This window comes from Ursus americanus, chromosome 36 (genome assembly GCF_024610735.1).
Source record: "Ursus americanus isolate L20-20 chromosome 36, mUrsAme1.1.p, whole genome shotgun sequence".
Taxonomy (NCBI): domain Eukaryota; kingdom Metazoa; phylum Chordata; class Mammalia; order Carnivora; family Ursidae; genus Ursus; species Ursus americanus.
The window spans coordinates 5,206,397-5,220,331 of record NC_142162.1 but is presented as its reverse complement, the minus strand read 5'-3'; the positions used below and the strand labels follow the sequence as shown (position 1 = coordinate 5,220,331).

The following is a 13,935-nucleotide window of genomic DNA, read 5'->3' as shown; positions in this document are numbered from 1 at the left end:
CTCTATTAGAACACAAGAAAACCAGGCACAAATGAGTCAGAAGCCAAGGGAAGAGGGCAGCAAACACTGTCACGGTCACGTCACAAGTCTCGATAGGACATCAGACTCGAGATACCTTATCAACAGACCCTGTGCCTGGTAGACTCAAAGCCCCAGACATAAGCACATGCCAGGACACCAGGAGGAACCGAAGGCGCTTGTCACCTGGTTGTGAGGTGTCAAGCCACCTGGGAGAGGTGTCAAGCCATCTGACCCTTTGGCTTCTACCATAGGAAGCAAGACCCACCCTCCCATCAACAGGCACACAGATTTCCCTAAGAAAGGGGCCTGGATGCTACGAAGCCGAAACTATGGCACCCACCCCCAGCAGCAGGGAAATACCGCGACTCTATCAGCAGTGACATTTTCTCCTCTCCAGACCAACCACCCAGCTTCCCTCACATGATTGGACTTCAAGTCTCCTTCACCGATCATTCCTTCTAAAAGGATGATGCCCCCAGTGTGCCCTAGGAGTCAGTCTGAGGAGTGCAGAGTACGGTTAGACCATGGTTTCCCTCACCCTCAATACAAAGAGGTTCTTCGTGTAGCCTCATATCACCAAACTGCATAAAGGTTGTGTGGATATGGATGAATGCAAAGCCCTGGTCTTCGGCTAACAAGCTCAAAAGTGATAAATATTTGGGGAATCAGGCCTGGGTAAAAACTTCATCTCAGGATCATTAATCAAAACAAAATAAATAAATACGCTGGTCCGGGAGAACTGGAAATCTTTCTCACGTTATGTATATAATTAATCTTTCTGAGACTCTCATACCCCAAAATACTTCCCCAGTGTTTGGGTGAGGGGCTAAAAGCAGTCGAGTCTTTAGCTGTCTTTGCACCCCCATGTAGCTGCACGCTACCGGCCAATTTCTCTTCAAAACAAAAGGCTCCACTGGGCTAACCCAAGAGTTGTTTTCCAAGAACAGCAATCCAGAGGTGGATGGGGAAACCACTTCAGAATCTACTCGGGAGACCTCTGTTTTCCTATGCAGCAAAGTTATAATAAGTCCCTGCTCTGAGGCATAGAAGCTTTGGACTATTTAAGCAGTAGAATGGAAAAACACTATATATTCCTCATTGAAGTTGGACTGTGGTTTCAAATTTATTTTCCTAATAATAATATTTTTCAGAAATGTGACGTTTCTGAAATGGTCAAACCCACAAAAAATGAACTGCTGTTTTCAGCCACATTAGCATCCCATTCCCATGCTGCAAACACTAAATTAAATTAGCATTTTATATTTAAGAGGAAAAAAAATCTCTACCTGCTCTTAAAAGCAAAACCACAGATGAAAAAAAAAAATATATATATATATATATGCACTTTCAACACAAACCACATTAATCCATGGAAAACTAAATTCCAACAGTCATTTGTGACTATTTTCAAATCCACAGCATAATGCCATCGTGTCTGCGGAGAGTAAGGGCATCCCACGTGTTCATAACTTCCCTTGCTCAGACTTCCAAGAGCAGCAAGAGCCAGCATTGTGTGTGTCATACTAAACCCCGCCCCTCTGACCTTGAAACCTTCACCTCACTCTGCTGATGTCACCCTCACCTGCACTTTATACTGTGGCAACACACGAAGCCCTTGTTAACTCCAGGGCCAGTCAGATGACAAGACGGGGCCCATCGCTCCCTAATCAGTGTGTTCCCTTCTAATTACAGTTATCACACGCTGCTTTAGGAGGGCAAGGGCTGTGCTGTCTTCATCTTTATAGCCGTGAAGAACACTGTCACAGTCACGTCACAAGTCTAGATATGAAATCGGACTCGAGATACCTTATCAACAGACCCTGTGCCTGGTAGACTCAAAGCCCCAGACATAAGCACATGCCAGGACACCAGGAGGAACTATGGACTCTGGGAAACAAACTGAGGGCTTCAGAGGGGGAGGGGGGTGGGGGAATGGGATAGACTGGTGATGGGTAGTAAGGAGGGCATGTATTGCGTGGTGCACTGGGTGTTATACGCAACTAATGAATCATCGAACTTTGAATCAGAAACCAGGGATGTACTGTATGGTGACTAACATAATATAATAAAAAAACATTAAAAAAAAATAAAAGGACACCAGGAGGAACCGAAGGCGCTTGTCACCTGGTTGTGAGGTGTCAAGCCACCTGGTAGAGGCATATCTGACCCTTCGGCTTCTACCATAGGAAGCAAGACCCACCCTCTCATCAACATGCACACAGACTTCCCTAGGGAAGGGGCCTGGATGCTACGTAGCCGAAACTATGGCACCCACCCCCAGCAGCAGGGAAATACCGTGACTCTATCAGCAGTGACATTTTCTCCTCTCCAGACCCTAGAACCTAATAAAGAGTCTTGAATGTAACGATAAATTCTCAATAATTCTCAACTAATTCTCAATAAATGTCAACTTCTTGCTCCCATCCCATCAGCAAAGGAAAAATCTAAAGCTACTTCCCAGATGAGCCACATTTTTATGTTTCCCTCTCTTTCTTGAGGAAACTACTTTCCCATGAACTTCCCTAAAACTTTGTTCTTGGAAAAAGTGAAAGGACCAGGCAATTTCAAGTCATCTGACAAGGAGCCTAGAGAGTTGGAAAGGAGTCTTGGTCAATGCAGAACTGAGTGAAGGACTATGGAAAACAAGGGTCACACTTACCTAGAGCTGACCTGTCCTAATATTTTAGCATAAATGGGAATGAGCTCTTGTCTCTGTTTTCTTCTGTTAATTGAATTACCGGGGGGGGGGGGTGAAAAGGAGCAAAAAGGACGAGGAGAGGCAAAGGGAAGCTCAGTGTTTATCTGAGAAATAAGTAGTATGTTTTCACCAGAACACTTCAGCATTTATTTTATTGCTGTCTTCCCACAAAACGCCGAGTAAAGGAGGCAAGGATTATGGCGGTCTTGCTGATACACAGCCCCTAGCTCAGGGCTTGGATAGTTGCCCTTCAGTCGAGTACTTATTGAATAAAGGAATAAACATTTACTCTTATTGACTTATATTACTCATTTATTTGCCATTATGATCAAAAGGTAGGAGTTGGCCAAATTACGACAATAGATGAAGTGAGAAGCTGTGTCATCCGCCAAGCAAGAGCCACTAGCTTGCACAGCTGCCGCCCAGCGTTCGCTTCTGGAAGGGATGCACAGCCCAGACCAGGAAGGTGGCCTGGGCCTGGCACAAGAGGGGAGAGTGAGGGAGCTCTGACGTGGGCTAAATGGGGCCCTCCCCTTAATTTCCTCGTGGCAAGTAGTGAAGACAGTAGACCCTCTCTACACCTGGACTTTCCAGAATGCAGTGTGATATTAGGGAAGAGAAAAGGGGCGCACTTTCACAAACATCTCACGAGATGTTCCTATTCTCGAGGGGCTTACAACATAACCGGTCATATCCTGCAGACAGATGAGGAGGCTGCTATTTCCCAGAAGCCCGCGATTCCACACGTGTTTATGGAGTGGAGCCCCCCGGGGACCAAGGTGGGAAGGGAATGCGCACGGGCATGAGTTGGTTTGTGGTCTGTGTTCATGTTTATGTGCTTGTCCATAAACCAGCTCTGTGTACATATCAGACTCTCTCCCGTTATCAGATTCTTTTTCCCTTTCTCTTTGTCTATCTGACGGCTCCCTTTGGATTACCATCCTCTCTGCCCCTTTTCCCCTGTTGGACTAAAATACAGAAATGAAATGTATACCTTGCTATTTGGTGTTGAGTAGAATTTTATATTCCTTGTTCTCAGAACATTTTATAGTTTCCCATTGAAACTATCACTGCTATTCCTAGCGAGCTGGTCTCTGGTCTTTTCTGCTGCATCAATAACCCAGCGGCACTAATGGACTGAAGGTGTTCATTCTTGTGCTCTCTCCTACCCCATTCCTGCCTAAAGACAATAGCTTTAAAACAAACAAACTATGCAGTGTCTCTGCCTTTGAATGTAAAGTGGTGCCATGTCACGTTTCTGTCAGGAAACCTGCAGCTTATATGAAGATCAATCAAGATCTCGTGAGACTAAAACTGTGAAGGTCTAGACAGATACAGTGGGTCATCATTTTGTTGTCATTACTATTAAAATTTGGCAATAACCCGCTCAAAGTCCCTACATCCATACCTAGTTACTTCTCCTGAGTCGTGGAAACAAACTAGACACAAACTCATGTGGAGAGGAAGTGCACAGTTTCTAATTTAGAAATTCTTATGAGGAAATTTCCTACCACCTGAAGCTAGGTGCTCTGAAAAATAACAAGAGATGTTTCCCTGGACCATAACCTAAGATTATAGAATAACAGGCTCCTGAAAAGAGTCTGTGTGAACTCTATAAGACAAGGGAGAACCAAGAACTAGGAAGGATTTCACCAAAGTGCAGATAAAATGCCAGTATGAGAGAAATACGCAACATAAAAAGAGATCACAGTATGTCTAATTTTTAAGTGAAAATACTTGGAATTTGGTCAAGAACAATATTCATTGTCCCAGATGTCTGGGAAGAAATGCCAGCTTCATAATTTTACATGAGAAAGTAAATTAGTTCTCATCACTTAGATTTGATAGGATGAGACTCATAGCTACACAGCACAGGGAAGTGTGGTTGTCATTAGGGCTGTTTCCAAAATGTTCCCCGTGCTCTTTACACATGTTAAGACAGACGGCACTTCCCCACCACCCCCCCGAAGTTCTTCACGTTCACGTGACTTGCTTGAGCCAATGAAATGAGAGTAGTAGTGATGGTGTCGCTCGCTAGCGGATGTTAAAAGCCACTGAGTGATTAGCAATAGTCCCCTCCTGTGGCCACAGGAATTATGGACAGATTGAGATAGATGCCCCCCAAACCTAGGTGCCTGTATGTCTCAGATGAACAGACTCCTCTGCTGCTTTGTGTTGAATATGCAGAGTGGGCATGTTTTTCAGGGGTCAAGCCACTGAGACTTAGGACTTGTTACAGAAGCATAATCAGCCTGAATACACCAATATAGGAGATAATCACTTTGACCAAAATAAACAGATTTAACTATAAGGAAAGCAGCTTTGTATACAAAGAAAATATTTACCTTCATGGAAACCTAAAACTGTGAAAATGAAAGCAAAAATAGCCAAAAAGTAAAAGAAGAGTGGCAAGATGCTGTCCTCTTAGGTAGATGAAGACTATAGAAGGTGTTCTCTGAATCCAAACCAGCAGAGGGGCAAAACGGGACACAGTGAGACATCAGCTGTGGCTCCACGGTGGCTCAGGAGCCGTCATTAGCCTGGTGGGAATAAGGGGAGGTTCTGAGCTCTAGCCTACCTGTCAGTGGCATAGGCCCCGGCCCGTACACAACACGTATCACTGGCGTTGATTCCAACACACAGATACTGGGTTGTGCCTACAGAAGCTGAGAGTTTTAAGATGCCATGTCTTTAAAATCATACCTAATAAAGTATGTTCACATTCATGTTTAGTTCCTTAAATATCTGAAAAGGGAACGTAAACCAATGAATAGGGGGTATATAATATGCACACAGTTGAAAGAGGAAGAGGAAAACCCACAAAAGAAGCATTATCCCCAAGTGATCGGAGATAAAAGTTTTATTTCTAGGAAAAGAAAACCCTTTACTCCTGGCATGATCCTGCCCTCTGTGGCCAGATAGCTGAGAAGTCAACAGGAACTGAGCAACAAAACAGAGAGAGGGAAGAGAGGTATAGAGGGAAAGGAAAAAGGACTAAATGAAAGCTAATTTTCCTCACACTTGACTTCCAAAACAACTTAAAGCATATCTTTTGTGCATAACAAAAATAGTTACTTGATTTATCCTTCTAATACTGTGTTTCATAAGAATTTATTATAAAAATGAAAACAAACAAAACTGAAGGATTCATTTTATTTGGCATTATTAGAAGTCCATCACCAGATTGTATGGATTTCTGCTCAACCAGTATCTGTAAACCCTAGAAAGGTCTATATTATCCTTTGGAGTTTCTTCTAGACTCTTCATAGAAAACTTTTCTTCCAAAATTCTTACAAGAACAATTAAATGCATTGAGGTCATAGAATTTAGTGCCTTATATCTTATAAACTATTTTTAAATCCATTTCCTTAATATCTAAGAACACTTAATTAGAAAATGAAATTACTGACCGACTTTATATTTCTCCATCACATAAAAACAAACTACTTTTCTCCGGCCTAACTGAGATAATCTATGAGGACCGCACTTTTATCTACTAAGAAATTCCACAGCACTTCTCACAGTTCGTCTGTAACACAACAGCTCACGCACATGCTGGCTAAGTTGAGTTTGCTCCTTAAATTAAGCAAGCTACTGGATGCTACATGATTTTACACTTCTAAGGCCAAAGCACCAGAATCGGAAAGAGCCAAAAGGAAACTCTTTAACCACAAAGAAACCTATCTTCATCACCTCTCTTTAGTTTCAAGAAAAAAAATCAGAGCCAAGCAAAATAAAAATCCAATATTATCTGAGTTGATGCAGGTCTGCTAAGGCCAGCTTATTAATATGCTGAGAAAAAAAAATCAATAGCCGGAAGAGAATTGGATTAAATCAGAAGACTAGGATTTGGGGTCTGGCTTTCGTACTTACCACCTGTAAATCTTGACAAATCCTATAACTCTGTGACCTTACTTTCTTCACCTCTGAAATGAAGACAACCATGTGACCCAGAGTTGTTGTGAGATTCAAACTATATGATGCAAGTGAAGAGAAATATGTGAACCATAAAGCAAATAAGTTTTTTGTTGCCTTTTTTACTGTAGGTGTCTTCTCTAAGAGCAATCCATGTCAGTGCCTTGTGGTTGCTCAAATGCCTGATTATTGCTCATGACTTAGGAAATCACAGGCTCCAAACAAATCAGTCAGCAACTGGCCAGCACTTTGTCAGCATATGGTCCCAGGCAGTTACTGAGCTCAGCACTGAGATTCGTGTCCACCCCAGCACAGTGCCTCTGAGCAGAGGGGCCACCCCTGCGCCAGCTGTATGCGCCCACCTCTCCTGGGTCTGACCACAGCTTCATCTTTTCCTCTTGGCCTTTTGGTTCACACCTTAGGAGACAAACCCCCCAAACCAGCCTGGCCCCTGAACTTCTAGAAACCCATATATCATATCACACCCTTAGACTCTTCCTACCTGTGGGCAAGGCCTGACAAATAATACTTAAATTACTCCTGGCCAGTTCCTAGTGATGGACTGTAGCCATTCTAAACAACGTCTAAAGGATTTGAGGATTTTCCTTTGTGTGTTTAATTTTAATGGCCTCTGAGCTTTCCAAATCTAATTATTAGAAATTTGGAAAGAGAAAACAACAATTGTACATGAGCCTTTGGAAGTCTGGTTGGCTTAGCAAAGGCTGCAAACCACAGTTTGATTATGAACATTTCTCCCTACACTGTCACCTCACAGTCCACATCTCCCAGCTCACACTCATATCCAGGTAAAGAAAGCAATTTTGGTTGAAAGAGAACATTGGATTCCACATCCCTTTGAGAAACGCATGGATCTCCCTGATGGGAAAAATTAGTTCTAGTCAAAACTAAGCATGTTAAAGTGTATGCACCTGGAATAAGGGGTGGAGGCACCCTCTAGAGTCCCCTGCTGGTGGCATATGTCACCTCTGCACCTACTCATACATTCTAAGTGCAGCACCACAATTAGTGAGACTCTCATCTTCTAAAGGGTTAAGAGAAACGTTTGCTTAAGGTCTTGGACCAACCAAAGCACAAACTCAGAAGGAACAAGGCAAAGATACAATAGGATCTTGATTCCCAAAGTGAAAGCTGAGTGCCAAGAGAATTCAGCTGGAAATTTGGCTGAAGTTAGATGGCTAGATTCAGAAAGTAAATCAAGTGACATGAATCTAGGAGATCCTAGAAACCCACAGACTGATTTATGTTCATAGGTTTGGTTTTGTTTTGTTTAACTTACTAATTCCAATGGCAAAAGAGGAAGAAACCCTTTAAGGATGGCAGAATTACAAAATGGATTCATTCATTCAACATAGATATATTGAGTACAAACAAAACATAAATAAATTATAGCATTGCAAGTGGGCTAGCAGGGTAGTTATTTTAGATGAAGGGGTAAGATTAAGCATGCATCATTTTTATAAAAACAATGAAATCATTATTCTTTGGGGGAAAAACCTTAAATATGTACGTAAACAGCAATGCATGTACTATGATAAGAAAAGTATCTTTTGTGTTTTCCAGGGTTTTTTTGGAAATTAACTTGTTGGGTTTTTTTTAATGCTAAAAAAAAAAGAGGTTAGAAAGATGGGCAGATGCAGAGAAAAAGGAATGTGGATACAGAGAAAGAGAACAAGCTGTGGATTGAGAAGGATATGGAAAAGGTAAGCATGACACTGAGCTTTTAAGAGAGATAGGAACCGCATTTCAGAAAAGAGGACAGGTCCCATCAGAAAAGGGCAGTGATGTTTAGGATGAAAAGTCCAGAGGCAAGACCAAGATGCAATCTGTAAGTGGAATGGTTCAGCCAAGACAACACAGTCCGAGTGGGCATGTATGGACTCAAAAGGGAGCCGGGAGCTGACAGGGTTAGGCCAAACTGAGGACAAAGTACACATCCCCGTTAAGCAGCTTGGGCAATGCACTGAACTGAAACAGGGCCCTGAGGCTGGCCTTCACAAGCTCCTACCCCAACTCTCCCTCCGTAGACAACTGGCTCTTAGGTAGATGTCCCTGCTCCCCAGTGCTGACTGCCCACACACAGATAGACAACCTTTACTTCTGAGAAGCCGCCTTCACCTCCAACCTTTCCCTTCATCTCAGGGAGCTGATGTTAACCAGTGTGAAAACAACATCGCTTGAAAGCGGCAGGCAAACAGAAAAAGCTTTCACACTAACATGGGCAATAAGTTTCAAGCTAAGCAGTGAACTTTCTGGTGTTCCAGGGGGTGTCTGAGCAGTTACAAGCATGGCTCAAACCTAGACCTTTTTGTGTACATAGTATAATAATCAGAAAAATGCACAGAGGAAAAAAAGAGAAACATCCTGAAATAGGAACTTCTCGAGGGCAGGAACCATGTTTCATCCACCTTTGCCTCGCCAGAATACCTGGCATATAGCAGATCAGGAAATGTTTGTTGATGAATGAATCAATGAATTTAATGCAGCCCAGAATCTAGATAATTAAGTTTGCCAAAACACACACATTCTCCAAATACCCTCAAGTATGCTTCAAAATCAGTAAAATCCATGGGGAAAATGGAATCTTTCCAGCTGTGAGTAGAACAACCCAAGGTCTTCACGATCTTCTGCGGACTCACCATCTTGAGTGTTTGGACTCAGAATTTGGGTTCGAAGCTCCTGCAGGCTAATTCCCAGACACCTGCAGACCTCCTCAGGGCTATAGGGTTCGGGGTGAAGGGCGTGCTCTGTGATCCGCAGCATTTCTTGCAGACTGACCCCGAGTGTGGCCTGCACCTCCTCTAGCCGCAGCACTTTATCCCACTGCAAGCCTCTGTACTTAGCCAGGAGCTGCAATTCGAACCAAGATAATGCTTAGCTTCCATTCCAGAAATCGATACGTACACTTTTAATTAGCCAAATTCAACTGTTTTCTTTGTTTCCATTCAACCTATCCACATTTCCCATCATTGCTTGAAAATGCGCACTGGTTCAGATGTTTGGAATTAAAACATGCTTGTGTGACACTCACAGGCTAAACATTTTGCCTTAAAAAACCTAATATCCCGCTGATTTTTTTTTCTTTTTTTTTTTTTTTTTTTTGCCTGTCACCACTTTCCCTCAGGGCTATTGCTTTGAATGATTTTGTTCTTTTATCCCTATTTAGTTCATCCCTAATCCACCACTCTCTATAAAGTCAACAGAAAACTACTCAACTCTCATGTGATCTGGGTCCTGAGGTGGACACTGTATGCCCGATTTCATTAGGGCACTTCCTGTTTACCACATGCCTCTTTGAAAATGGCTAATGAATTTAAGTATCTGGGCATTTGGAGTAAAGTCCCAGATTTTAAATGAAAACCTCATTGGTGACCTTATGAAAAACCACTTCATTAGGTCGCTGGTAGAACTAGAGCTGTATGTTTCTCCACCCTCAAGAAAAGAGTTTGGCCTCCAACCGTATCCTGAGGCATCCCTCAGTCTGACGGAGAGGGTTAAGGACAAACAAAACTTTTGTGACCAGGTCCACTCATGGCAACCTCAATCCGGAATACGTTCCCGTCATTCTCCCCAAACCACTGACTGAGCCCTTTAGAGCAGGTGACCATCAAAACGTGAAGATATCTCTCATCCTGAGGTCTATAAAATTCATTCCCTGGGTGTGAGGCAGGTGCAGACAATACAAACAGCAAAAAGAAACAAGCAAAAGAAGGGAAAACTTGTCTCCCTCTTCGAGGAAATGTGCATCTGATTTACTCTTCTATTATGCTGATGATTTCATTTGCCTTTCTTTTAGACAGGAAGCAGGCTGTACCAAAGACCAGTGAACTTTGGTTAGGGCCACTCACTTCTGAAGAATGTTAATAACAGAAGTTCTTATATTCATTAATCCTCTTTTTAAAACTCTGGCTCATACATTTGAAAGGAGTTAATGATTTTAAGGCAGAACAGGGAAAAAGAGAAGAGCTGTATTTTTCTGTTCAATTATTTCCCAGAACATGGTACCATTCTTAAGGCAAGGACTAAAGCTCAGATCTTTCTTCTGACTTTGTTTGCTTAGCACACTTAGTGTTCACAAGCAGTACTAGACTGAGACCTCCACAGATCCGCTCGTTCGTTTAATTCATTCACTCATTCATGGTCTCTATTCTAATGTAGTCCAAAACTAATTTGAGAAAACTCATGAAGACATACATAAAGCAATATATTTATTTTATACAGAAAAAGAGCTGCAGTTGATAATTTCCTGGAATGATACTTTCTTGAAACACAGATCCAAACCAGATGAAATAAGCAATTGAAGCAGACGGAAGTAATCAATAGCTGTATAGTGCTGTATGGTTTAAAATGCGCTTTTTATTTCTTTTAATCTTCACCAACCTTGTGAGGTGGGTATTATTACTCTACTTAAGAGGTGAGAGTAGATGACTTGCCCAAGGTCTAGTAAGAAACAGAGCTGGAAATCGAACCCCGGTCCTCTAACTCCTTCTGTCTTCCTCAAGGTCCCAGTGTCAGTGAGTTATGGCTAATACTTCTACGGTGCCGCTCACACTAGTTCAAATTGCCATTTAAGGCCTACAAATGGATTTCTAAGCACAAACTAAGATTTGTGTTAGAAATGAACATTCTAGTGATTTAAAAACAAACATTTTGATGGATAGGTTCCCTCTAAAAAAAAAAAAAAAAAGAAGAAGGAAAAGAAAAAACATCAAAGAATGGCCCCCAAGTGATGACAGTGGGCTCTTCCTAAGAACCTTTTAGTCAACATCAGTCTTCAAGTTTCCATCCCCAGGCTCACTTGAACAAGTCACACTGCCTCAGGCATTTGATCCAAGGAAACTGGGCCAAGGATGTGTGAGGAGAAACTCTGGGAGGAATGCCTGCTGCCTACAAGGTTGTTTTTCAAAGGCAGCCTCCCTGTGTGCTTTCCTTCCACAGACAGAGGCACTAACATACAGAAGCTCACGTTCACTCCACCAATATCCCAGTTCGCTGTCAGGTCCACTTAGCCCCAGCTGGAGGGTCCACATAAGCCATTTGGTCTGTATTTCAATGGAGGCTGAAATGTACCACATGCCGTCAGTGACAGCTGCACTGCCAGGAGCCACTGAATAACAGCACACTGCACTGTGCAAGTAAAATAGGAAAGCTGCTTAAGCCCTTTGAAATCTGGCTCAGGAAACAGAAGGATGACTTGCAGATGAGGGAAGTGGGTGGGTAAGATCAGTGTCGCTCCAACACAGAACTTCATGAAGGAATTTGCCACTTGAGGCCTTGGTGATTGGCCTATTTCACTTTTGTGAAGCAGGGCTATGAGTCAGGGCGATGGGTCATTTCATCACAAGTTCCTCACTTGTAGCAGGGTGGGGAAATAAGAGAAAGCAGTTCTTTGTCAACATTCACCACTTCCTTTTTGCCACTGGATATATTAAGTATTCACATCAGATACCACTTCTGGGAGGTTCCTGAACCTGTTCCATGCTCTGTAGGCAAGAAGGCAGGCAACAAATGTTTTGTCCACATACATGGAAAGAAGCAGATAAATACTGCTAGGATCCTGCCTCAGGTTGGTGTCTCTCAGAAGCAGGCTCTGAGGCAAGGATTTAGGGGCAAGGACAATTCCAAGATGCTGGTAGAGGAGTGGAAAGTGAGACAGGAACAGAAGCCAATGCAAGGAACAGTGACATGGACAGGTGAGGCCGGGCCTGCTGGGCCCTCTGGAACCTGTGTGCAAAAACTTCCGATGTGTCCTGCCTATGGGCAAGAAAGCTGGATTACTGACCCACTAACTCTCATCCATCGTCCGCTGAGGGCTACTTCCAAGGATACTAGCTCCCTAGCACGTCCAGGTTGTCTCAGGTGCAAACTCAGAGCGTGGCTGCTGCCAGAAAAAGCCCTCAGCCTGGGAGAGTTGCTGGAGCTCCCAGGAAGAGGACATGCTAGGAGAGCGCTCAGAAATGGACCCTAACTCAGGAGCCTGACTGTCAGAATCCACATCTCTTTGACTTTCCCATTGCATTTAGCAGTATTAACAAAGCAATGGGAAAAGGACCAAGTCTTCTCTTCCCCTGGCCAGCAAAGGCTAAAATTTCTAATCCCTTCTCTGAGTTACCTCTAAAAACAACAATTCATTCAACAAGCTGTTTTCCACACAATAAAAGTGGCTATGTTGTTTTTGTTTCTGGTTATATAAGTCACACATGCTTATTTTTAAAATTTCAAAAAGCACAAACCAGCTCAAAGCACAAAAAAATACAATGTAAAATAAATCATCTGTTATCACTCCAACTCCAAGATAACCACCAACCACTATTTTCATAACTATACTATTATATATTTATGCAAACTTTCTGCAAACCTACAGACATATAGTTTGAGATAGATGTGATCATACGTAGTTGTTTTTATCGTGAAGACTTTACTTTTTGCTTATGTCCCCCATACCGTTCTCCAGTATTTCATAGTGGCTGGTGACTCCCATGTGCACGTTCTACTCATAACCATCACGAAAACACTACGATGTTGACCTTCCCTGATGGTCAACTGTCTGCGCTCAGTGTGCAGGCTACAGGATAAATCTGAAAAACCTGCACAACTGTGCAGAACGGATCGACTACAGTTCTCACTGCTCCCTCAGCACATCCTGGCGTCCCCAAGCATGGTGTCTGGATCTCATCCACGCCTAACTCCCACGGGCACAATGGAAAGAGCAGGGGTGAAGGCACACCTGAACTCGTGCACTTACTTAAAACAGGTCACCACCTACCCCGGCCTGACACTCCCAGTGTGTAAAATGGCATACTTAAACCTACTTCACAAGCTACTGTGAAGATTCAATAAGATAACAATAAAAATATCTAGCACCTTGCCTGGCCCAGAAGAGGCACTTTTGTGAAGGGCAAGTTTCCTTCCCTCCCCATATTCCCCTGCCTCTCTAGCTAGTTCTCACCCACCTGACCCCTTTTTCCGTGCTTTCAAACATATACAGATGTCTGCTGTCTTAAAATCCTTAATGCTAAAGCTACTGGTCTTCATCTCTCCCACCTTTCACTAACCACCAGTGGCCCATAGTCTAGGCCTTCGGTAGCCACTCTCACTATTGAGTGTGACCACCCAGAGGTCTTTCCTTACCTCCCAAACCACTTCTGAAGCCACTGGAGTTTTCTCAGTCCTTTTAGCCCTGAACAAGGCAGTGGCTTCTGGTACTCTTCAGTACTGACCTTCTTCCAATTCCCTGTTTTATTGCTTCTGTAGTCTTGAATTTTCCTGGTTTCTCTCTCACC

General features: G+C 43.0%; 1 protein-coding gene across 3 annotated transcripts in view; it reads right to left on the bottom strand.

Moving 5' to 3' along the window:
• The window catches only part of GALK2 (galactokinase 2), a 104,938-nt gene that overhangs the window by 15,868 nt on the left and 75,135 nt on the right, over window positions 1–13,935 (bottom strand). For all 3 annotated transcript variants that reach the window (XM_045812066.2, XM_045812065.2, XM_045812067.2), the window contains exon 8: window positions 9,292–9,502. In XM_045812066.2, coding sequence (XP_045668022.2) covers window positions 9,292–9,502 — 211 coding nt within the window. The remainder of the gene's footprint in view (window positions 1–9,291; window positions 9,503–13,935) is intronic.